The sequence below is a fragment of the Elgaria multicarinata genome, chromosome 7 (genome assembly GCF_023053635.1).
Source record: "Elgaria multicarinata webbii isolate HBS135686 ecotype San Diego chromosome 7, rElgMul1.1.pri, whole genome shotgun sequence".
Taxonomy (NCBI): Eukaryota; Metazoa; Chordata; class Lepidosauria; order Squamata; family Anguidae; genus Elgaria; species Elgaria multicarinata.
In genome coordinates, this window is record NC_086177.1 from 2,536,299 (window position 1) to 2,562,008 (window position 25,710).

At 46.2% G+C, this 25,710-nt stretch overlaps 1 protein-coding gene across 1 annotated transcript in view; it reads left to right on the forward strand.

The window, feature by feature from the left end:
• Positions 1 to 25,710, forward strand: part of DIAPH1 (diaphanous related formin 1) — a 182,443-nt gene that overhangs the window by 93,509 nt on the left and 63,224 nt on the right. The window contains exons 18-19 of the mRNA XM_063130058.1: positions 24,092 to 24,187; positions 24,341 to 24,435. Coding sequence (XP_062986128.1) covers positions 24,092 to 24,187; positions 24,341 to 24,435 — 191 coding nt within the window. The remainder of the gene's footprint in view (positions 1 to 24,091; positions 24,188 to 24,340; positions 24,436 to 25,710) is intronic.

Sequence of the window (25,710 nt, forward strand, 5' to 3'; positions counted from 1 at the left end):
ACAGGTTGATCATCTCCTTGAAGCCTCAGGTAGGTAGGTTACTAAACCCTGTCACTTTTGGGGGGTGTTACTGTTTCCCTTATTAAAATGTTCGAGACTTGGGCCTATGGAACTTTCTACCACAAGGCTGCCTCGACTAAAAAAACTTTAACTGCTGCCACCACAAATCACCATATGTACCTTTTAAAAATCCAGTAGCCTGGTTCCTATTGTGTATGCATGGGATGGACACCACCAAGCAACACAAAGCTCTTAAGATGAATAAAAATAAGGCAGTTTGAAGAAATTATCACTTGACAGGTAGAAACTGTTGCTTCGTTGATCCATTAGGCTTATTCTAATTTCTCTGGGTGTATAGTTGTTTCTCTTGAGTTTAGACGTTCACTTATGTCCTGATGGATAGTATGTGTGCCTAGTATGTGTGCCTTCAAACCTGCCATCCTTCCTCAGCAGAATTGGCATTGTACTCAGTAAGGTTGTCTGTTCATTTTTCCCTTAGCTGATCTGATGCTGCTAGTGTGCACTTTAATCTGTTTCTATCTTGACAGGCTGTCGGGTGCCTGTGTTTGTTTTCAGAAGGTGAATTGTACCCTTAATGGGGATATTCCAGTGATGCATTGGTGAGCACTTTCCCCGGCTTCCTCTGGCAGCTCTCTTCCCCCAGCTCTTAGCAAGCTGTCTGTGCTGAGTGCACAGAATTCTCTACACTGCTCTAGTCAGACAAAATGTCTTGGTGATAAAGAGGTGAAGTTTCCTCTTAACATTTTGTTAACTGGGCTATGATCAGTTAAATTTGCCATGCCTGCCTGTGGAACCAACCAACTCCTTCCGTTCTTGTATTTCCTTGAGTAATAGTGGTTCTTTCTGCTTCCTTTCTGCAATTCAGCAGGTTTGCTTGGATGAGGGTTGCCTCGTTACTGCTAGAACAATTCCACAGTTTTGTATTTATGTTTTTCAGGATATGTCAGGAAAAGAGGAAGCTTTTAACTCTGGTTATTCCCAGTTGTGATATAATGAGAACCTTACCTAGTGACCATGGGGTTTGGGCACCATCAGATTATCCCTCTTCCTGTGCCTGGTCATTTCCTTTCAGGTTTCACATTTTATGCCAAGGGTGATGGAATCTTCCCCCGCCCCTGGGAAATAAATACTGTTGTGTTTCAAACACTAACCATAGCAGTCGGGCCCTTATAGTGAGATGGTTGAATGAGCTGAGAGGAGAGCCCAGGCATCTCTCAGCTGAATGGCATTGCTTCTGCACCAGAGAAAGCGTTTGATTCATCGATGAAAAGTGCAGTTACTTGCTCAAGATTAGTCTGCAACTCTTTGTAGCATAGCATAGAACATATCTGCAACATTTTTAATATAAAGGTAAAAGCTACGTAATATAGAAAACTCCTTCAGAGAGTCCTATGTTGGAAAACTCTATCCTCTTCCAAGATAGGCGCCTACGTGATATTTCTGATACAGGTTAAACATAGCTTTGGGTTCAAAAGAATGCCATGTGTCCATGGCAGATTAGCTTTTTAAATTTCATGATCATGCTACTTGATAACAAGACGGAGACTGCTTGCATCCCCTTCCCTACAGCCCGGCTGGCCGGCAGTAGTCAGGGAAAAACTTAGCAGCATCGCAAAGCCTCTCTTACTGGGCTACTTGCTCCAACCGCAGACATCTCCAAATAGGCAGTCATCACCTTGTGGATAGAGTTGGATTAGGATCATGGAGACACAGGTTCAGACCATAAAGCTTGTTAGATGAAGCTCGTATGCTTTAGGGTGGATTCCTGCACTGAGCGCGGGGGTGGGTGGGTTGGACTCGATGACCTTGTAGCCCCTTCCCGTTCTACTATTCTATGACATTGATCCTTCACTCTCTTTCTCTAAGCTTATCCTGCCTTAAAGGATTGTTGTCAGTTTAAAATAGAGATTGTGTTTGCAACTCTGAGCTCCTTGGGCAAAGAGTAGAATAAAATGTAATAAATAGATAAATCATTACAATTTTTGAAAAAGTTAATGTCATTTCACTCTTAAGAGCTGTCCGTTGTTTTTTTTAGAATTAGTACAAATATTAAACTTCTGGTTGATGATTAGATTATCTTCCCATATTAAAACTTTTAAAATACCTAACCATTCTACATCTGCCCCTCCAGATGCTGTTGGACTTCAACTCCCATCAGCCCTAGCTAGTAAACTTTGTGGCGAGTGCTGGTGGGAACTGCAGTTCAGCAACACCTGGAGGGCCACAAGTTTCCCATCCCTGCGTTATCTGATCAATATTTGACCAGTGAGTTTACCAAACCCCTTTTTGAATGATAGGATGCTCAACCCTACTTGGTTCAATTGTGGAAGTGACCCTGGAAATGGAAAAGATGCCATCTGAATCAACCTTAATTTGACAAGAAGTCAGTAGCCATGGGTAAACTTTATTTATTTATTTTTATTTATTTATTTATTACATTTTTATACTGCCCAATAGCTGAAGCTCTCTGGGCGGTTCACAAAAATTAAAACCATAATAAAACAACCAACAGGTTAAAAACTGTTCACTTGAAGAATTAATACTCCATGCTTGATTAAAGGTGTGGTCATGCCTAAGCCCACAAATGGCTCCCCTATTTAAAGGGCTTTAAGACAGCAATCCTATTATCGCTTCCGTCGCTCCCCTTCTGTTCTGCTGGGCACTGGATATTCGGAGCGCTCCTTCAAACAGCGTAGGACTGTGGCCTAATGTTTGCATGTTCTGGTCTTTGTGTAGGTCCCATTTTTTTCTATAGCATTTAATTTTTAAATTCAAATTACACAGCTGCAGTTAGCCACCGTCAGTGGGGTTCTCTGCAAGCAGAGCGTTCGTGTCTGAAAAGCATGGCCTGCGCTTGGTCCTCCAACGTGCACATGAGCCACGCCCTTTTCTCCGGTGCTGCTGTACTTCCCTAAAGGGGTCTTATAAGGGCTTTTGAAAAGTGCTACTAGCTGGCTTGTGCCTACTAAAGCTCATTATTCATTTCCAGAGCGCAGCCTATTCCTCACCAAGCAGAATGCGGTATGTATGAGACTGTAACCTTGGCACTGGTTTGGCACCATATATGCTACCACCTTCACAAATTCCTTTGATCAGCCCTCCTAGCGTCACAGTTCTGGTTCGCAACATGGGCTGAAAAGAGGATGTGTCGACAGCCTTCTTTTCCACAATCTGCAAGCATTGATCGATTGTTCCTGAGCAAAGAGCTCTTCCAAAGGAGGAGGGGTTGCTGCCTGTTCACCCTTGTTTCCAGCGCTGCTTCTCTTCCTTTCTGGACACAAGTGAGGCCTGGAGCAATTGTTGTAATTCTCTGAGAGCTGTGTTCAGGTTGCCTTTGCAGTAGGTGCTGTGGTATTTGTGGAAGAGAAAGCAAAGAGAGGTACACTCTCCTCTCTTTCACCACTTGGACTGTAGGTTGGTCACTTTATATCATTACCGTTCAGAACGGAAAACTTAAGGAAAGGAGATTTGGCCAAATTCAGAACTTCACCGTCAGCATTAAGCTTTCCTGGCATAGCAAGCTTATTCTGGGCTATGCGCAACTGTTGTGTAATTAAAAACTAATTGCGTTGAGTGTGAGAGAGAGTAATGGATGTGTGTAGCATCCTTTCAGTGCTCACGGTCCCGCAGATGAAAGACCTGATTTGTGTCTCTTATACCCCTAATCATGAATGCAGGTGGTGATGAGTGTTCAGGGTGGGGCTGCTCTGAACTGTGATCTTCTTCATCTTTCCCTCCTGGTGCTTATTAAAAACTCTCCAAGTGAGGCACCATTTCAGAGGACTGAGTACCTGTAAACAAGAGCAACTCAGTACTGTTCAGTTTCCGAAGAGGACAGATTGTCTGCCTGCAATTCCGGCTCCCCCAGTAGTCTTTTGGGGAGCAGTTTAGGGATCCAGTGGCTCTGCTTCTGTTGCCCTTTTGAGATTCCGGGGGAAGCGTAGAGACGTTGCAGAGGCTGCTGAAGAGGGGTGGGGGAGTAAATGTACTTCAGGTAGCTTTTGTGTAACTGAAATGTGAGTGCTTAATCCCAGAGTATGAATGAATATTTTAGATTTTCCTCCCTCCCTCCTCCTCTCTCCACCCCCCCCCCCCCATAGGCGTATCCATGCTTAGCTGCCTGCATTGTGGCAATGTGAGCTTCTGCAGCTCAGCTAACCATGCTGGTAATTGAAAGTGCATGCCAAAGCCCTCCTTTCTGAAAATCTACTGAAAATTAATGCTTGGGGAATGGCGAGAATAGCTTTGAATTGCACTCTGAGGCCTTCAGTAGAGCCGAAAGTGGGGGAAAGGGGAGCGAGGCATGGCAAGCTTTTGCCCGCTCTTCCCCTCGTTTACCTGATGTGATGTGATGTGACAAGCACTGAACACAAGCTTTTTTGTGTGGTGGGAAATTCATGCAGCTGGCTGGTGCACACAATGAATATTCTGATCACAACCACCCCCTCAGTCTCTTCCTGTTTGTCTCTGGGCACAGGGCGGCCATAGGAGCCAATAAAAAAAATCTCAAGAAAAGAACAATTTGTTCTGTGTCTAAAGCAAAGAGCGTTTCAGGCACTTTACGTAGCGTTAAACTAACTAAAAAAGCATAAAGCACAATATGTGAAGTTATATCCCTTCACCTTAGCTTGTTAAATTTTCACTTCTCGGTTCATCTATGAAAGTGTCTGCTTTAAAGCATCGCACCTTCCCCGTACCCCACCCATGGGCTACTCTTTAGATCTGTCTCTCTCTTGCTCTGCTTTCCAGCAAATGCCAGACAAACCCAGGGAAAGGAAGACTTTCTTGATGGAATAGAGTTCTGAATGTTAGTGCGCTTGATATGGAAAGGCCACTAGCGTCACTGCACCACAGAGCAGTGAACTGATCTAAAGGGTTTCACTTGCGGCTCCTTAGCAGCTTCATTGTTGTAGAATCCATTAAACTGGTCCTTATTTCCAGAGATTTTTACTTCTCATTTTCTTCCTCCTTAGTCACAAACATTTGTTTAAATTTCATCTGCCATTTGCTGCCAATTCACCTAATTTAGAGAGGTTTTAGAGCTGTTCAGTCTGTTTGGGATTTTGCCATTGTGGAACATTTGGTGGCATCTGCAAACTGGGCTACTCTTTGCTGCACACATGACTGTTAAATAAGATGGAGAGACTCAAAAGGGACCGTATGTGGGAGGCGGAAGGAGGACAATAGAATTGCCTGAACTTATTAGGATGGAGTCAGGAAGGTGAAGGCCTAGAATGAGCTGAGGCTGGCAAAGGATGCTAAAAACGACACAAAGGGCTCCTTTTAGTGTGTTAGGAGCAAGAAGAAGACCAAGGAAAGGGTTAGGTCCTCTGCTTAAGGAAGGTGTTGAATTGTTAACTACTCAACTCCTATTTTGCCTCAGTGTTCTTCCATAAAGGAGTTGCGCACCACCTGGGACAAGTAGAATGAACAATATGTGGAGGGATTTGCAGCCCAGAATACGTGCGAACCTGGTTAGAGAGCACTTGGCTGCTTTAAATGAGTTCAAGTCTCAAGGGCCTTTCTGGGCTGAAGGTAGCAGGGAGGTAATTGTACTGGGCTGTCTTATTTCCCAGGCACCTTCAAATGCTGGAGGAATGAGGATGCAGTCACCATACAAACCCAGTGGTGGTTAACTGAGAGCCCTCCGGGAGGGGCATTCCACTTACCTGGTCTTCCCCCCTGGCTGGTGGAATGTGGAAGACATCACCTTCCACAGGATCATATCCCTCCCAGAAACCTCATGACTTATTCTAAGCATTTCTATGCTGCCTGTGGCCAAGTTCTCAAGCAGCTTAGAACAAGACCGCCCTCTCTCTAGGTGCCCCCTATCCCAAGAAGCAGCCTGCCGTGCGTTTTGAGCCCTACTGCTCTAGAATCAAGAAATGCTAACGTTGAATTACAGCTCTATCATATTACTGCACAGGGAAGCGTCTCTGAGGCAACTGGTTGCCTCTCCTTTCCTTCATTTTCAGGAGAACCGCCTGCATTTGGGTTTTTTTAAGTGCACCACAGATTGTCCTATTGAGTTCTTCCATTTATCCACAAAAATGAGCTGCCCCAGCTGTACTCTAGCAGCCCTGGTCGAGGGCCTTTTCAGATACTCCTTTAGGGCCTTGCACACAAGGAGAGTGTACAGTCCCAGGACCAGATCCCAGCCTTTCCACAGGTAGAACGTTGAACAGCTTTGCTGTGAGCACTCAGGACTTCTCCCACTAGGATCTGCAAGCTCAGTTCAGGTGGGACAGTTGACAGAAACAGTACTTGGGGCCTGCACTGGATTTATTTTTTGAAGATGGAAATCAGGGCCATCTTGACTACGCCAGGTTATCAGATAGGCTAACAAGGCTCTGGCCAGGGCTGTGCCTTTCATAATACAGTGCTGGCGCAGTCTACAAATTTTCCATTTAAAGGGGCCTTTCTCAATGGCCTGGCCTGGGACAAGCGATTTTCATAATGCATTGCTGGTTTTGATGGTGGTGGCGGTGGCACGGAAGAAGTAAAATATTATTAAAATCTGAGTGTGCTTTGTTTTGTAAGAATCCCCCCAAATGTTATTAAGTGATCTTCTAATCCCCCCCCTCATACACACACACACGGACTCTCTCTCTCTCTCTCTCTCTCTCTCTCTCTCTTTCTCTCTCTCTCTCTCTCTCCATTTTAAAGTATTGAACCGAAAAGGGGGAATATTTTGAGAACTGCTTCTCTCGAGTATGCTGTATGGGTCGGGGACCTCTTGCTGAGGGCTGAATTCAGCCAGGCTCCCCATCCACCTCATGAAGGCCTCCAGTGAGGACCCTTCCCCAAAGCCCCCGCCCCCTTGGAGAAGGGAGAGCAGCTCCTTGACTGAGGCGCCGCCTCGCAGGGGGCAAGGGAAGCCACTGCATTTGGGCGCTCCTGTTGCCTTCAAGTGACAGCTCCCAAAGGCTCCACTTATGAATGGGGAAGGGAAGGGGCCAGCTCCTCCCTGTGTGGGCATGGAGTGTGTGTGTGTGTGTATGGGGTCCAGGCAAGCACATTGGGGCCTCATGCCTGCAGTGGGGAGCGCCTCACCCACTTTGAGCATGCAACCCCTGAAATACTTGCCCACAGCTCATTCGGCCCTAGGAACAAAAAAGCTTCCCCACCTCTGCTGTAAAAATACCTGAGGACAATTTGGATAAGATCTTAGTAACATTTTTAAAGTGTTATTGATTGATTGATTGATTGATTGATTGATTGATTGCATTTATATACTGACCCATAGCTGAAGCTCTCTGGGTGGTTTACAAAAGTTAAAAACAGTCAACATTAGTTGGTATTAGACAACTACCACCCAGTTACAAACACCCCTTTTTTAGGGAAGGTACTCGAGAGGGTTGTGGCGGAGCAACTGCAGGCACTCTTGGAGGATACTGATTATCTGGACCCATTCCAGTCTGGGTTCCAATATGATTACGGGACTGAATCAGCCTTGGTTGCCCTGATGGATGACCTTTATCGAGAGAGGGACAGGGGGAATGCAACCCTGTTAATCCTGCTCGATCTCTCATCAGCGTTTGATACCATTGACCATGGTATCCTCCTGGATCGACTGCGTGGGATGGGCATCGGAGGCACTGTTTTACAGTGGTTCCGGTCCTACCTACAGGGTCGTTTTCAGAGAGTAGCATTGGGTGACCAGTCCTCGGCCTCTTGGCAATTGAGCTATGGAGTTCTGCAGGGCATCATCTTGTCCCCAATGTTATTTAACATCTATATGAAGCCGTTGGGAGCGGTCATTAGGGGATTTGGAGCTAAATGCCATCAATACACTGATGACACGCAGCTCTATCTCCCTGTGACAACTGAATCAGGTGAGGCTGTGCAGGTCCTGGACCAGTGCCTAGGCTCAGTAATGGGCTGGATGAGGGCCAATAAACTGAGACTGAATCCTGGCAAGACGGAAGCCCTGTGGGTGAGTGGTTCCCAAGTCCGGGAGATAGGTGCATTGCCTGTTCTGGATGGGGTTGCACTGCCTCTGAAAGAACAGGTTTGTAGTTTGGGGGTACTCTTAGACCCATTTCCGTCGTTGGAGGCTCAAGTAGCCGCCACAGCTCAGAGTGCCTTTTACCATCTTCGGTTGGTTCGCCAACTACGGCCTCTCCTGGACAGGGATAGCTTGGCCACAGTGGTACAGGCATTGGTAACCTCAAGATTGGATTACTGCAATGTGCTCTATGTGGGGCTGCCCTTGAAGCTGCTCCGGAAGCTGGAGCTAATGCAGAATGCTGCAGCTCAGCTGTTGTCTGGAGCTGCCCCTTTCCAGCATGTAACTCCTCTGCTGAGGGAACTGCACTGGCTGCCTATTCGCTACCGGGCCAGGTTTAAGGTTCTTGTACTTGTGTACAAAGCCCTAAACAACTTGGGACCAGGATACCTGAGAGAGCGTCTTCTCCCTTACCAACCTGCCCGGTCACTGAGGTCATCCAGGGGCCTGCTCTTGGTGGTTCCACCTAGATCCATCCTCCAATTGGAATCCATCAGGGGAAGAGCCTTCAGCGTGGTGGTGCCCCTCCTGTGGAATTCCCTGCCTCTGGAGGTCAGGCAGGCGCCAACCTTGTACTCCTTTCGGCGCCTCCTGAAAACATCTTTATTCCAAGAAGCCTTTCCTTAATATGCAGCCTTGGATCTCTGTTTTTGCTTCTTTTTAAATTTTGTTTTAACTGTTTTATTCTGTTTTTATTTTCATTTTATCTTGTACACCCCTCCAAAATTTTCAGTGGGGAGCGGTATATAAATATTCTAAATAAATAAATAATGATGATAATAATTAAAACAAATATACAAAGTTTAAAAACATAAAAAGCATAAAAACACAGTATCCTTATAAAAACAGCTATTCTGGGGTCCGTCATGTGTGTAGTCGTTTTCTGGGTGCAAAATAATTGAGAGTGGCATGTTCTATGCTATTGGTAAGAGTTCTTAAGCTTGCAAAATACTCACTACCTACAGCACTTAAGGATTTCCAGTTGATTAATAAGAGCCTCTCAACTTTGTGCTCTGGGTGCCCTCTACTGGCTGAAAGGGAAAAGACATGGAGGATTTTAAAACCTGTTAATAACATCCCCACCAAACCATCTTCTACCTGTCTCTTATGTGCCTGTGAGAGTGAGGAGCTACACATTCAAGATTATTTCTATATGGTGCCATGTCAAGGGCCCCGGGTAAACCTTTCTCTTCCCTTCTCCCTCTAGAGCTATTCAGATACACGGGCAGTGGGTCCATTCCAAGTAATCTTGGTGCAGAAAAGCCCATGTGAGTTAGGAATGTTGGTGAGAGCATGCATAGGTTTATCAGTGTCTTGCTGTACTCGGAAGATGTTTTACTTTCCCGTTTGGGGAAGTGGCCAATAAGGGGCACGTCTTTGGAATGTCTGAAGGCTTAGACCTGTGTGAGAGAGATGTACTTGACAAAGCTCCCTAAAGCTTCTCCCACCATTTACATACAGCAAAGAGATGCATCTTTCTGGCTACTTCCCTCCACGTATGTTAAAACATTAATTGGAAAATAACATAAGCAGTAGCTGTAAAATAATGTCTTGTTTAGGGGCTCACTTCTTTTAAAAATACAGTGTCAAGGATAAAATGCATGTCTGTTTTTCAGTAGAAGGCGGACATTCTGCATTTTTGCTTGGGTTTTTGTTTTATGGGGATTTTTGCCTCTCTGAGAAGTTGTCTCACTCCTATAGCCTTGGTTTCATGCATCATCCTGGACACAATTTCAAATCTTCCCCCACATACACACTTTAAACTACAGTCAATTCTTATATCATTAGACTGTGTGAAAAGAGCTTAAAATGGCCAGGCTAGCACCCTGACATAAGTTTCACAGAAACTACATGAATATTAATTTGTAATTAATAGTGTGTGCTCTGCTTGGCTATCACACATCCGTTTGCTATGTTCATAGAATCATAGAATAGCAGAGTTGGAAGGCTCCTACAAGGCCATCAAGTCCAACCCCCTGCTCAATGCAGGAATCCACCCTAAAGCATCCCTGACAGAGGGTTGTCCAGCTGCCTCTTGAAGGTCTCTAGGGTGGGAGAGCCCACAACCTCCCTAGGTAACTGATTCCATTGTCGTACTGCTCTAACAGTCAGGAAGTTTTGAGAAGGGGCACAAATATCGTAACATATTTAAAGTCTCTGTTAGCATATCAGTTAACATTTCTTCACATAGCTAAACTAGTCAGTTTAGCTATGGTGACCATATGAAAAGGAGGACAGGGCTCCTGTATCTTTAACAGTTGTATTGAAAAGGAAATTTCAGCAGGTATCATTTGTATATATGGGGAACCTGGTGAAATTTCCTCTTCATCACAAGAGTTAAAGCTGCAGGTGCCCTGCCCTCTTTTAAATCTGGTCACGCTAGTATAGCTCTTGCAGCTTTAACTGCTGTGATAAAGAGGGAATTTCACCAAGTTCTCCATATATACAAATGATACCTGCTGAAATTCCCTTTTCTGTGCAACTATTAGAGATACAGGAGCCGTGTCCTCCTTTTCATATGGTCACCCTAGTTTAACTCATCAAAAGTTTTGTTGTCTGTGCTTTAGATAATATATGTGTGCGCACACACATTGTGGGACCAAATACTTTATGCAGCCCATTCACATGTTGCTATTCCCTGGCTGTACTGCCAGGTAACTGAGACAAAGTGGCTCAACTGCATTATTTTTCTGAATTTATGCTTGCTTGAAAAAACCCTGCCATCCACTATATTGGAAGATGACACTACCCCCCCCCCCCCCTTAGAGGTCTGAAGTGGTTACAGATGTATGCATTTACCCCAGCCATGTATGATCAAGACCATCAAACTCGGATAGATACCTTGTCATCAATACTTTTTCAAGAGTATGAGTTGTTGTTTTAACTTGGAGGAATCATAGGTACTCTTAATAAACTCCTCTCATGAGTGCCTTATATGCTTCACATTTCTGTGCCATATTGCTGAGACGTTGCTTTAGTGAGGAATCATTAGAAAAATGCATTTTCCCAATTTCCCCCCGTTTTTTAAAAATTCCTTGTAGTACTTTTTTTATCCACCAGATGTGCGCAGTTGAGCAACTTTGGCTCAGTTCCCTGGCAGTGATGTCAGAGCCACTGGATTGGAGGATGAAGTCGGCTGACATTGTGTCATCAAGGCGGTGGCCATTTCCTCCCCCCATCCCTCCTCCTCCTCCTCCTCCTCCTGCTGCTGCTGCTGCCCCTCCCCTCCTGCTGGCCTCGTTTTCCTCTGAAACAAAGAAAGGAAAAGCCAGGGTGTTCCTTTCCCACAGACAAAGGCTTTTCTTTTCCTGTCATTGCCTTCCCCATCTGTTGCTTTTCTTTTACACCTCGCATTCCTCACGGGGAAGCTTTAGCAGCAGCTCACATTACAGTATAGGGGTTCTTTGTGTTTCCTTTCAGTGTAGAACAGGGGATTTGTCAACCTGTTCCGTGTCTGTGTGTGTGTGCCTATGAGACAGATAGACAGACCCTGAGATTATAACAATCAGGGAGGCTTTCCATCTGCTCCTAAATGGCTACATACTGCTAAACTCTACCCTTTCTTTGTTACAATTTTTTGGGATATTTAGGTAAATTTTTGAAACACACACAGCTCTTTTTTAGGGGGCGGATGATCAATGAGTATTTGTAGAGCTTTTGAGAGCCTTTTCTCAGACTGTGGAACAAGGCTACTGCCCTTTTGAAGTCCCACTGAGACTCTGAGATTTGCCTTCTACTTTAGTCTGGTCATTGTTCTGGCTTTCTTTCTACACCTGTGTTCTAATATTAAGCATTCACACATTTCTGTCAATGCCCCCCATTCTGCAACTTTCTTGTCTCTGCCACCCTATTGCTGGCATATTTGCTTTTCAACTCCCACAGAGTTGTGCATCATTCATGCCCTGCAGCTGTGCCTGCTGTTCTCGGTTTGGGGACACACCCAAATGTGTAAACTGTACTTTCCCAGGACTCCTGTGCTGAGCCACCCAAGCTGAGTTGGGAGAATGCATTTTAAGCTGTTTGTGCAAGTCATGTGTTCACAGAGACATTTGATGCCAACTTAAGTTGCTAAAGGGATTGTCTTGGCCATTGTAGCCTCCAGACAACGCATGGACCTGTTTTTCCAGATCTTCCTGTGCATCATTCCACCTACCCCACTATGTGAGATGGCACCTTTTGTGTTCCATACCTCAGGAGTTCTTACTACTTAAGGTATAGCTCAGAGGTCCCATCATTCCTGGGCAGCATAGCCAATGGTAAGGGAGTCTGAGGGTTGTAGTCCAACCCTCTGCAGGGCACCACCTTCCCTACCCCTGGGTATGCCATAAAGGGCTTCAAAGTGCTGGTGCTTAGTTTTAAATTGTGCTCATAAATGGACAGTAGCTGGAGAAGTTGTTTCAAAACTGGCACGATATGCTTCCACTGGCCAGTCCCAGTTGAAAACCCAATGGTTTTCCAGGTAGTCTTCAAAGCAGTTCCCCATACAACACATTGCAACTGTTTAATCTGGAGACAAAGCATGGATACCTCTGGCTGATTTGACTGTGTGCAAGTGGGATGGCAACTGGTGCCCCAGCTTTAGCTGGTGATAGGCACAGCATGCCTCTAGTGGATCTGTCAGCATCCCCAACCTACAAGCCTGGTACTTTAGGGGAAGTGCAATCCTGTGCAGAATAGGGTAAACCCCACCTGCCTGATAGACAATCCACATAGCAACTACTTTTTGTTAGGAAGAATTCTGCAATTCCCACATCCTCATTTACAAGAGACAAGCAGGAGCCCTCAGAAGTCACTTAGAGTTCTGCTTTTTCTACTTCTTTGTGATATTGTCATGGGCCTCTTATCATAGAATAGCAGAGTTGGAAGGGGCCTACAAGGCCATCGAGTCTTGTTAGGCCATGTGTGCTTACGATTTCTCCTGTCCTAGGGCAGAGCCATAGCTTGAAAGTAAAGTGCATGCTTTGCTGGCAGATAATCCCATGTCCATTTCCTGGCATCTGCAGTTTTTAAAAAGGTCAGGTAGCAGGTGATGGGGAAGGCCTCTGCTGGTGACCCTAGAAAGCCAAATAGACAGTGGCAGGGCAGATGTAAGGAGGCTTCATATCTTCAGGGATAAGCTGGCCTCCTATTGAGTAAGTAAAAGGTTCTCCAGGTCCCAAGGGACTGTATAATATATGTTTAACACAAGCCAGGGTGCAAAAATGGAAAGGTAAAGCAAACGCTGTACTACTAAAGCGGCTTTCCTCCTTCTTGCCACCTTCTGCTGCTCTGAAACTATGTTTTCTCAAGAGCTCTATGGAGGGCATTCCTTGATATCAGTACACTTTGTAAATAAATTTATTTTATAAATAAATTTATTTATTTATAAAAATAAATAAATACACTTTGAAGAAAAGGGAAAGTCTGAGATGAATATCAGGGTTCAGGACTTTCTCCATATGCAATTATATCTATTTTCTTCATAGAGTTATGTGTTCCCAATCGAGGCAGTAAGCCTAGATACACCATTTGTTGGGGAACATGGGTGGTAGGGCGCTGTTGCACTATGTCCTGCTTGTTCCTCAGCGACACCTGGTTGGTCACTGTGTGAACGGAGTGCTGGACTGAATGGGACTTTGGTCTGGTCCAGTGTGGCTCTTCTTAGGTTCTTATGGAGCCATTATCAGAACATCAGTGTTATTGCAATTTACCTATGAAAGAGCTAATTGCTGCTGTTGTTGCTGCCACAGCTTCCTACATTTTCTAGCAGGCATGTCCTAAATTCCATTAAAGCACTTTTTCAATCCAGGGTTTTTCTAGGGATATTGTGTCGTTCGAGCACCAGATGGTGCTGTTGCCCTATTTTACTATTCTATGGCTTCTTTTGCCGCATTCAGCCATTTTAGAGAGGATGTTTGTCTTCCCTCTAGACTCCATTTTGTGTTTGTGGCGCAGAAAAATAAGACTGAGCCAGGGAGGAGCCTGCAGGGAGGGTGAGGCAAGCTGAGTCACCGGCTGCTGCTCTTTGATGGGTCTGCATTCTGTCCTCTCTCTCATGCACGCATGCTCACTCACAACACACAGAGGCCAGCAAGCTAGCTTTATTTTACAAAAGGTGGGATGTGTTTGTACCAGCTCTAAACTCTAGATATAGCAAGGCTGAACCCCCTTTTCGTCCTCTGATACTAAATGCTGGCAAACTTGATAGTTTGCTTTCTGTCTTAATATGCAGGAACTGCAGAATTATGCCACAACTCACCCCAGGGAAAATGCTTACATATTTTTTGTCTAAACTAGAAAGGAATGTTTTGCCTTGAATTGCAGGGGGTGGGGGGACTCTTAAGGCAGCCACAAAGAAAAAGCAGTATTTATCAGAATCAGATTATTAACGAATCTAATCCTTATATCACAGTCTATTTCTTCCCAAGTGGAGGGATTTAGAAATGGAAATTTGCTTTCCCAATGAATAAGCCTTAGAGGCCAGGGGTGTGTGTGTGTGTCTGTGTGTGCGTGTGTGTGTGTTATTTCCTCGACTCTAGCAGATTCCATTCTGATACTTAGCAAGCATGCCCCTGAAAAGATACTGATCCATAAACCTGGGCTCTCTTTACACTAGTGGAGGTAGAGATTTTTAGCACCCTCTGTAATACTAGAAGACATGCCTTAGCTGTGAATCTGAATAAAATGCTGTGCCGTATGCACCTGGAAGACACGAGGCCTGTGTGCTTGTGAGTTGAAATGGCCAGAAACCCAGAAGCTGAGCCAATGAGCTTTCCTTGAGGAGGTCACTATGATAGGGCTCCCAGGAATACGTTGTGCAAGTGGATTTGGGGTTCTGGATTCCATGAGGCCTTCTTCATTCTGAGAAGCAAAATAGTTGCCATGTACCCTACCTCCTTCAGCCTTTCCTGTTGTCTTGGGCAATACGTCCCCATATTGCCAGCTGGGCTCTTTGTGAACAAGGTGCTTCCACAGGTTTTTTCCTTTCCTACTTGCTTTTCCTAATTTGAGGTCAACATTGTTGCATTTTTCCACTTTAGAATATAGGTGGAAGCTCCAATGGTCAAATGTTCTTTCATACAAAACATGTTCCCTGCACATAGAAATTAGCCTTTTCAGGGAGAGGGGTGATAGCTTAGCCTTCTTCCTAGGATCTGTTTTTCTTTATGCAGGGAATAGTTTTGTTTGGAAGGGCATTCAGGCTTATGAATTCCTAGCTTCACTCTGAAGTGATGCTGCCCTGAGTCAGGTTTACCATCTCAGTAAGTATGTGGCCCTTTTTACTTCTGCTTCTAATGCCTCAAACAACTGGAAGGGCAAATCCTTTCCCCAGCCAGTTCTGTTTCATAGTTTAGAGCAAGCTCCCTCTTTCTGACCATGCCACCTTCACACCCACTTTCCCCCTTCCCAGTTCCCAGTTCCTGCACGTCAAAGCCTTTTCAACCAGAAAACCCCACCCCACATGGATATATATGCTGAAGGCAGTTGTGTTCCTTTCCTGTCTCTGAACCCTTAATGTGTGCATTGATGCAGATGCGCAGAAAACTAGGTCAATGACTCTAACCTTTAGCAGTAATGCTCCTAACCTGGGGAGTGTGCATGTGTCAAGGAGGATAAACTATTAAGAGAAACACCATTGATGTATTGGCTGTGTGAATTATACCCGTTCTTTTCTTCTTTCCCCGCCCCCAGCTTTCCCTGCCAGGGAGTGTGATTCAGTATGACAGAGGCATTGGTCCTGAGCTAATGGAATCTATTCTGCTAGCATGTTGCAGAGAAGCTATGTTTAAATCAAATAGGTGTCCTTTGCCTTCACCTTGGGGAACTACTGCGCAACATCAGGGTTGCCCTAAAGACTTACAGAGATACAGGAGCTCTGTGGCAATGCAGCATTCTTCTTCGTGGTCTCTGTGCATCAAACATATGGGCTCTGCGCCTGCGCAGGGCCAGGTTCGGAAACTTCTATAGCTGAAAACCTTTTAGGCGGGAACCCCTCCCCCACCGTCCACTAAGCATGCTCAGGGGTTCCCGCCTAATCCTCTCAGTTCTCTTCAACCTGTGGCACCCCGGTTGTGGAACGAGCTCCCCAGAGAGGTCCGCTTGGCGCCTACACTGTACTGCTTTCGTCGCCAGCTGAAGACCTTTTTATTCACTCAGTATTTTAACACTTAATTTTAACTTAAATTTAAATTTTACTGTTTTAACTCTGTATTTTAATCCTATATCAACTTTGCTGTGTGGTTTTATCCTGGTTGCGCTTTTTATACTGTATTTCGTAATTGTGTTTTAAACTGTTGGGTGTTTTACTGTGGTTTTAATTTTTGTGAACCGCCCAGAGAGCTTCGGCTATTGGGCGGTATAAAAATGTAATAAATAAATAAATAAATAAATAAATAAAACCACCTGTAGGGTCAACGGCATTTGGAGACTTCTCTGTTTTTGGTATCGTTATACCTTAGCTGAAAAATACTGTTTTTTCATCCTTTCCTTAATTCTACAGTTTTCTAACCTTTCTATATAGTTATATAATAATAATAATAATAATAATAATAATAATAATAATAATAATAAAAATTAGCTGTTGTTAGTTACCTCAGCCTTGGTGCCTATGGCACTACAAGGCCTCTTCAAAAAGTGCTCCGGTTGTGGGCAGAAGATATCCCAAACCAACGGACATTCCCGGTGTTTGCTGTGCTTGGGGGAGACGCATGTCGTCGAATCCTGTTGTTTTTGCCTAAAATTCTCCAGGCAAACCAGGAAGAACCGATCAGATCGCCTTCGGGCACTGCTGTGGGAAAAGGCGTTGGAGGCAGTGGAGAAACCGGGTACGTCTCGACGCTCCAAATCTCCCAATACTATGGAGTCAATGCCCCAACCTCCTCCTTTGCGGAGTGATGCCTTCCCGGTTCACCCCCCTTCCTCCTCTCTATCCGCTTCCTTAAAAGCGGCCAAGAAGATATCTAAGAGAGCGAGAGAGCACGTTGGGTCTGAAGAACCCCAAAAGAAAAAGAGCAAACTTAAATCGAAGGAGAAGAAAAAATCGGCAAAGTCAAACCCTTCGATACCGATGATTCCGGTACCGACGCCTTCGATACCGAAGCGTCCCACGGTACCGAAGAGCCCGATATCGAGGCTTTCATTGCAAAAAACGCCTCCAATAACGGCAAGCCCGATACCGACACTATCGGTACCGAGAGCCTTCTTGATACCGAGAAGAGCAACTCCGTCTTCTCCACCGGCCTTGACGCCGTTACGATCGGAACAGATAATGCCGTCCCCGGTACCATCTCTCAATATCATTACGGTACCGATAGAGGAGACAAGTTTAAGGGCATCAATCTCAGAAGGAGAGATCAGAGCCTCCTCACAAGATCCGACGCTGGCAGAAGAGGGCCCCACCTCCCCTCGATACCGACAAAGCCAACAACCACCCATCGGTACGGATGGACATCGATACCGACAAAGGCATGAGCCATGTCCGGTTTTCGACACTGACGCACATCGATACCGAGACTTCGATACCGACGCACATCGGCGCCGAGACTTCGATACCGACACACATCGGTACTGGGACTTCGATACCAACATACATCGGTACCGAGATATGCCTTTTCCTGATACCGACGACCGTCGATACTGGTCTGTGCGAGACCGTTCGCCGGCGTCGATTCATTCGGCTCAATACTGGCATCCTCCACAGTATCCTCCTTATTACTACGAGGACTGGAGATATAGAAGGGACCAAGACTCCTATTATTACCAGGAGCAGTATGCCCCATACCCGCATTTTCCCCAGCCTCCATCGGAGACAGTTTCCCGTCCTCCACCCACGGAAGATGCTACCGCTATGCCGCCGCCAACGCAGCCATCGTACCGAGGCCCCCACCTCAACAGGTGCAAGCTACGGCACCAACAACATCGGTACCGTCGCAGACTCTGCAAGCCCTACCCGCGGCTAGAATGAGGGGAAGTGCTTTAGATGAGCTCTCTGATGAGGATTATCGATCAGACTCCTCTCAGGAACCATCACCTCCACCATCAATCCCTTCACCGGATGATTTGGTGATAGCAACAGATGTTATTTCACCCTCTGAGGACTTAACTCACTTCACAGATCAAGTGCAAAGAATGGCTAGATCCCTGGGGATCGAAACTTCCCAACCATTAGAGAAGCTAAATGATCCGGTATACGACGACCTATACTGCGAATTGGCTACCCCAGCGGCAATCCCATACTTACCCGTGCTATTACGCACAGCCCAACAGTCGTGGAAAATGCCCTCCTCTATGCCACCAACGTCGAGGAAGTTAGATAACATCTACAAAATCCAAGAAAAGACCGCGCCATTTCTTTTCACCCACTCCAAGCCTAACTCAATCATAGTTGAGGCATCCCAAGGACGCACTCAGAGGAAACACAACGCTCCGATTGACAAGGAGGGCTGGAGACTGGACGGCTTGGGAAGAAGAATTTATTCTTCCACATCTTTGTCACTAAGAGTGCACAATTACCAAGCCACCATGGCTAAATATCAATCTTTCCTGTGGGAAAAGATGGCATCCCTCTCCGGATATCTGCCAGATGATCAAAGGGAGCTGGCAAATGTATTTTATACAGAAGCCATGAGGCTGTCACGCCAACAACTTAACACAGCGAGACACGCCACTGACTGTGCTTCGAAAGCAATGGTAGCCTCAGTTGCGTTGAGGCGACATGCTTGGCTCAGGTCCGCAGGACTATCCCAGGAGGCACGTACCCGGATAGAGGACCTCCCCTTCGACGGGGAAGGACTCTTCCACTCGTCCACAGACGAGTCAATGGAGAGCATCCAGAAAGCCAAAAATACAGCTAAAAAGATGGGGATTGGTCAGCAGCAACTACAGCTCCAGAGACCATTCCGCCAGAGACGCTGGCCCGGAACACAGCAGCAGTTCCAACTGCAACACCGCCCTGCTACATACCAACCTCAGGGTCAGTACAGAAGGCAACAGTACCCGGGTCGTTTCAAGCAAAATAAGAGCAGGCCTGACCCGAATCAAAGACGGCGCCTTTGACTGTCTTACGCCAAACAGCCTAACACCTAAGTTTGGTGACATCCTTGCCCCTTTTTTCTACAATTGGACCATTATTACATCCGACACATGGGTCCTTAACATCGTATCTCGGGGCTACAAAATAGAATTCTCCACCACCCCTCCCCTCGGAACCGCAAGTTTCTCACCACCTACAGATGCTCTATTGCAAGAGACTACGTCTCTGTTGGATAAGGGCGCCATAGAGCGATTACCAACTCGCACTCTAGGAAGCGGGTTCTATTCCCTCTACCTTACGGTTCCGAAACGGGATGGGGGGCTGAGGCCTATTTTGGACCTCAGGGAGCTAAACAAGTTCATCAATCCTAAAAAATTCCGGATGAACTCTTTAGCAAGCATCCTGCCTTTCCTCTCCCAAGGGGATTGGTTCACGTCTATCGACCTTAAGGATGCATATTTTCATATTTCAATTTATCCCCTTCATCGCCAATACCTCAGGTTCATAGTAGGGGAAGATGTTTTCCAATTCAAAGTGCTTCCTTTTGGGCTTTCTACGGCACCCCGAGTCTTCACAAAGTGTATGGCACCAGTTTGCGCCTTTCTGAGGACTCGAGGGGTAGAAATTTACCCCTACTTGGACGATTGGCTGATAGTGGCTAATACGGAGCAAGAAGCCGCCCGTAATACCCACCTCACCATCAAATTACTCAACGAATTAGGCCTTTGCATCAATAAGGAAAAATCTAATTTTTATCCATCCCAAAAAATTAAATTCCTTGGAGCAATTCTGGACTCAACCCGCTCCAGGGCTTTCCTCCCAAAGGATAGTGCTAATAAGTTAATTAAACTTGCAATTAAGCTCTTCCGCTCAAAAATTACCTCTGCCTTCCAGGTGCAAAGGTTATTGGGTTTCATGGCAGCGACGGTCAACGTCGTCCCCTGGGCACGTTTGCACATGAGACCTCTACAGTTGTGGCTTCTGAGGGAGTACGACAATACATTGGACGCTCACTGAGTGAAATTGTTGCTCCCTGCCAAAATAAAGGACACACTCCTTTGGTGGATGGACTTGTCCAATATCACACAAGGCTTGGACTTCAAACCCCAAATTCCATCACAACATCTGATGACAGACGCATCCCTATTGGGCTGGGGAGCCCATTGCGGGGACCTGACTATCCAGGAGCGATGGAGCTTCCTCGACAGGAAAAGACACATCAACGTCTTGGAGTTGATGGCTATCCAAAAAGCTTTGTATGCTTTTCAGCAGACCTTATCGGGTCACGTAATCCAGATCCATACAGACAATATGGCTGCTGTCTGGCACATAAACAAGCAAGGTGGGACGAGGTCTATGGACCTGATCTCCCTCACTTTGGACATTTGGCATTGGGCAATTGCCCACGACATGACTTTCTCTGCCATTCATATCGCAGGCCAGGACAATATCCTGGCAGACGACCTCAGCCGCACCTTTGTGGATACGCACGAGTGGCGGATGAAGGACACTGTTCTGGACATGATCTTTCAGGCATGGGGACAGCCTGTAATAGATTTATTCGCGTCACCAGAGAACGCCATCTGCAGCCAGTACTGCACGTGGGCGGGCCACAGGGCAGCATCTCTAGGATACGCCTTCGAGAGGACGTGGACAGGACAGCTCCTGTACCTGTTTCCCCCCATACCACTCCTCTCAAAAGTCATTGTAAAGCTGCGCAGCGACAACGCCAACACCATCTTAGTAGCACCTTGGTGGCCAAGGCAGCCGTGGTTCACTCCACTACTCAAACTGTCCTCAGCGGAGTATATCAGACTACCTCAATGCCGCAATCTCATCTCCAAGGGGAAGGGACTCATCTTCCATCCAGATGTCCAATCCCTAAACCTAACGGCTTGGAGGATAAGGCATCGCTAGACAGCCAACCGCTGCCTACTGACATATGGAACATTATCCTAGCAGCTAGGAAACCAGCTACTAGGAAATCATACGCAAACAAATGGACAGCTTTTTCTGCCTTTGCCATTAGTAGAAACGAGAACCCATTTTCAGCACCAATAGCAACAGTGCTTTCCTTTCTTTTTTCTTTATTTAAAAAAGGACTCAAGTTCTCGTCACTTAGAGTTTATTTAGCAGCTATCTCTGCCTCACACCATTGGATTCAGGGCTGTTCGGTCTTCACACACCCTTTGACAAAACGGTTCATGAAGGGCATGAAAAACACCATTCCACCAGTTCGCTCCTTTGTCCCTCAATGGAGCCTCTCCGTGGTGCTCAAGGCACTATCTGCCAAACCCTTTGAACCTTTAGCAAGGACGGACTTGCGCCTACTAACTTTTAAGGTGGCATTCCTTGTGGCAGTCACATCTGCCAGGCGTGCATCCGAACTTGCTGCACTCCGCATAGATTCACCATACACGGTGTTTCACGCTGACAAGGTGGTCCTTAGACCGGACCCAGCTTTTCTCCCAAAGGTTGTTTCTTCTTTTCACCTTGGGCAGGACATTACGCTTCCAAGTTTCTTTCCTTCGCCGACGTCACCTATTGGGTCTGCTCTACATACCCTAGATGTGAGACGGGCTCTGGCCTTTTACCAGTCTAGAACTGCCAACGTCCGGAGATCCCATAGACTTTTTGTTTGCTATGGGGGCAAGCAAAAGGGACTCCACGCATCTCCACAGAGAATATCTGCTTGGGTGGTTCAGACTATTAAGCTAACCTATGAACTCGCTGGACTCCCATTGGAGGGTAAAGTGCGCTCTCACTCCACCAGAGGAGTGGCCACTTCTACAGCATTTGAAAGAGGTATTGCCATACCAGACCTCTGCAAAGCGGATACCTGGTCGACACCTCTAACTTTTGCCAGTCACTACCGTCTGGACATCAGAGCGCGTAGAGACTGCGCTTTTGGGCGTGCCGTCTTATCGGCAATCCGTTGAATTTTCATCCATCACCTGACACCACCCACCTCCAGGTAGTCAGCTTGTTATTCGCCCATATGTGTGATGCACAGAGGCCACGAAGAAGAAAGACAGGTTGCTTACCTGTAACTGTAGTTCTTCGAGTGGTCATCTGTGCAGTCACACAACCCTCCCACCGTCCCCACTATGGTGTCATTCTTGATTACCTGGTGGTTCACCTCAGTGAGACTGTTTAGGCAGTTTTCAAGAACTGAGGGGATTAGGCGGGAACCCCTGAGCATGCTCAGTGGACGGTGGGGGAGGGGTTCCCGCCTAAAAGACTTTCAGCTAGAGAAGTTTCCGAACCTGGCCCCGCGCAGGCGCAGAGCCCATATGTGTGACTGCACAGATGACCACTCGAAGAACTACAGTTACAGGTAAGCAACCTGTCTATATCCCTGATACACTACTTCTCTTGCTCTCCTCCTTCTTCATTGTCTTCCTATTTTCCTTTGTAGTAATGCAACCTAGTTGTCCTGTAATTGTTCCAAGAAATTACCCATCTTGCAGTCAGATGTGAGTGAAAACTTCTTAGTCATCTTTTCAAGAAACTGCATGCCTAAAGATAGGTGGTGTGTGATACATGCGCAGAGATGTAATTTCTTTCTTGGGTGCACAAAGTCCCATGAAACACAGAATATGGATCCTTTGAAGCAAAATTAGTATAGCCCTTCGATTAGGAAAGGGGGAGGAGAAATTCTGTGGCGTAGCATGGCATGTTTGCATTCTCTTCCCCTCCTTATTGCTTACTATGATTTTATTAGAATGTAAGCCTATGCGGCAGGGTCTTGCTATTTACTGTTTTACTCTGTACAGCACCATGTACATTGATGGTGCTATATAAATAAATAAATAAATAAATAAATAATAATAATAATAATAATGAGATATTATCAATGTATAGAAGGCATCCTTGCAAGCAAATCCACAAAATTAGCTGTCCACGCACGCACGCACGCGCACACACACACACCCTATTTATGATCTTTTAATGGGCTGTAGTAACAGCTTGGCAGCTTACCACTTTACAAAAGCTTCCTTACCTATTTGCATGAAGGTGGTTCTTTCCCACCACAGGCAACCAAAATGTGTGGCTGTTTACAAGTCAGTGATAGAAGATATATGATCAGACCTTGGAACCTCAGCGACAGCAAGAACACCGCAGTCTGACTTCACGAGCCATAGAGTTGCGAGGGACTTCAAGGGCCACCCAGTCCAACCCCCTGCCCAGTGCAGGAAATCCCTGGAAGAAGGCCGCCTGTCCTCTGCTTAAAAGCCTCTTAGCAAAGGAGAGCCCACCGCCTTCTGAGGCAGCTTGGGCATTCAGGACGTTCCCCCGAATGTTTGGACAGTGCTGCTGCTGTTGAGGCAGCAGTTCGTAGGATCCGGTGACAGGCTCCCCAGGGCAGTTCGAGGAGGGTATCCCTGCTGCCACTGCTTGAAATGCCAGATGTGGAGCAGCTGCTGGCACTTCCGCCATCCCCTCGACCCCTCTGCCACATAAAGGGACGTGAAGGACAGAGCAGGACATGTGGCAGAGTTCTTTGTGCCAACAGAAAGGGGGAGCAGAGTGGTCCCTTTTGCGTGAGCACGCTGCTGGGACTGCTGCCCTTAATACCGAAAGGCCTGTCAGGGCTCATAAGCAGAGAGCGGGGGAAGCACAGAGTGGCTTGACCCCACTTGCCAATCTTTGCTATGGGAGCTCGACAGAAACCCGAGGCTGTATGTCACATTTGCCCAGTCTTGTTGGAAAGGATATGTGTAGCTACAAGGTTTAGCCTGCCTTCTCCTAAGGGCCTCCTGCTTACACAGTGTGGGCTTTGTGTCCCTATGCTCTCCTGTTGCTGGATCGCTTCTGCTACAGTTCCTAGCATTCTTGTTGAGAAAAAAGAGAGAAAGTGAGCGGAGCATCTTCCCCTACATTTTTGGCTCTTTCTGTCTGCCACCCCTTTAAAAACATGGGGATGGGAGGGTTGGGGGATGCTTGATTTACCGAGGGAGGTTGATAGCTGTCAGGAAGTTGCATGCTGGCTAGTTCAAAGTGAAAGGGCTGCTCAGGTGACTAAGGTTTGGCATTCCTCTGGCCCACAGCAAAAAAACAGCAGGATAATGGAGAGGAGAAGGGCCAGCCAAAGAAGAGAGTCAAGGAGCTGAGAGTGTTGGATTCAAAGAATGCACAGAATCTTTGTAAGTATTGATGGTAGCTGTGGAGCATTGGTCTGCGAGACTGAGCGGAAGTGCAGAGTGCATTGAAAGCCTGAAGTCATTTGAGGTGACGCTCTCTGACTTGTGGTTCTGCTGGCCCAAAGATTTACTTGTCCTTCTCTTTGCATGTGGCAGCGATATTTTTGGGCTCTTTCCGCATGCCTTACGAGGAAATCAAGAATGCCATCCTGGAGGTAAATGAAGCTGTGTTGACTGAGTCCATGGTGCAGGTGAGCAAAGACTGATGTGCGTGAGCATTTTTTTCCTTGTGGAGAGCAGGTTTGCACAACTGGTAACACAGCAAGCTGAACCTAATCTCCCAGCAATATATGGCAGTCTCCTATTTTGCTACCTAAGACTCCAAAAACAGGTCACAACTTGAATTCAGCTTGCTGAGTCGTAAGTTGTTCAAGCCTGATGTAAGAGGGAAAGGAGACCTGAAATTAGAAAACTTGTATTTGAATGTATCAACTTTTGTCAGAAACACTGTAAAGGGATGATCAGAGGTCTGGAAACAAAGCTCTATTAGGAGAGACTGAAAGAACTGGGCATGTTTAGCCTGGAAAAGACTAAAGGGAGACATGATAGCCCTCGTCAAATAATTGAAAGGTTGTCACACAGAGGAGAGCCAGGATCTCTTCTCGATTGTCCCAGAGGACACGAATTAATGGGCTCAAGTTACAGGAAGCCAGATTCCAGCCGGACATCAGGAAAGACTTCCTGACTGTTAGAGCAATACAACAATGGAACCAATGACCTGACTCTCACACACAAGAGGTATTCAAGATACAGCTGGACAAACATTTGTCAGGGATGCTTTAATGTGGATTCCTGCATTGAGCGGGGGGTTGAACTTGATGGCCTTAGAAGCCCCTTCCAACTCTACTATTCTATGATTGTCTATGTTGTAATGCCAAGGAGTTTGGGGCTTAACAATCAATCATCTTATGAATATGTCTAACTTACGGTTAATTATTACCCTTAATGTTCGGGGGTTGGGGAATGTGGTCAAAAGACGGAGAGTATCTGATCACCTTCAGGCTCGGAAGCTCGCCATCATTTCAGGCCAGAGAGCTAGAGAAAAAGCTTTTAGCTCATTCATATTTTTGTCCCCAGTATGCAGCGATAGGGACTAACCATGCCAGAGGAGTTGCCATTGTTATAGCAAAGCATGTGGACTTTCAGACAGATAAGATAAAGAGGGACCCAGTGGGACGATATTTATTCCTGGCGGGTAAATTAGAAGGCCAACCTATTATACTAGATTCAGTATATGCACCCAACGTGTACTAATATTCTTTTTTGGTCAAGTTCTTTAGGAAACTAGCTCAGTTTGCAATCGGGGATCTGGTTATAGCAGGTGATTTAAATGCTGTATGTGATTTAGACTTGGATAGGAAGCTTGGTTCCCAATTAGATAAATGTCGGGAAGACCCTGGCACCATTGTTGAAACATTTTCATTTGATTGATTCCTCGAGATGTTTGAATCTGGGACTTAGGGATT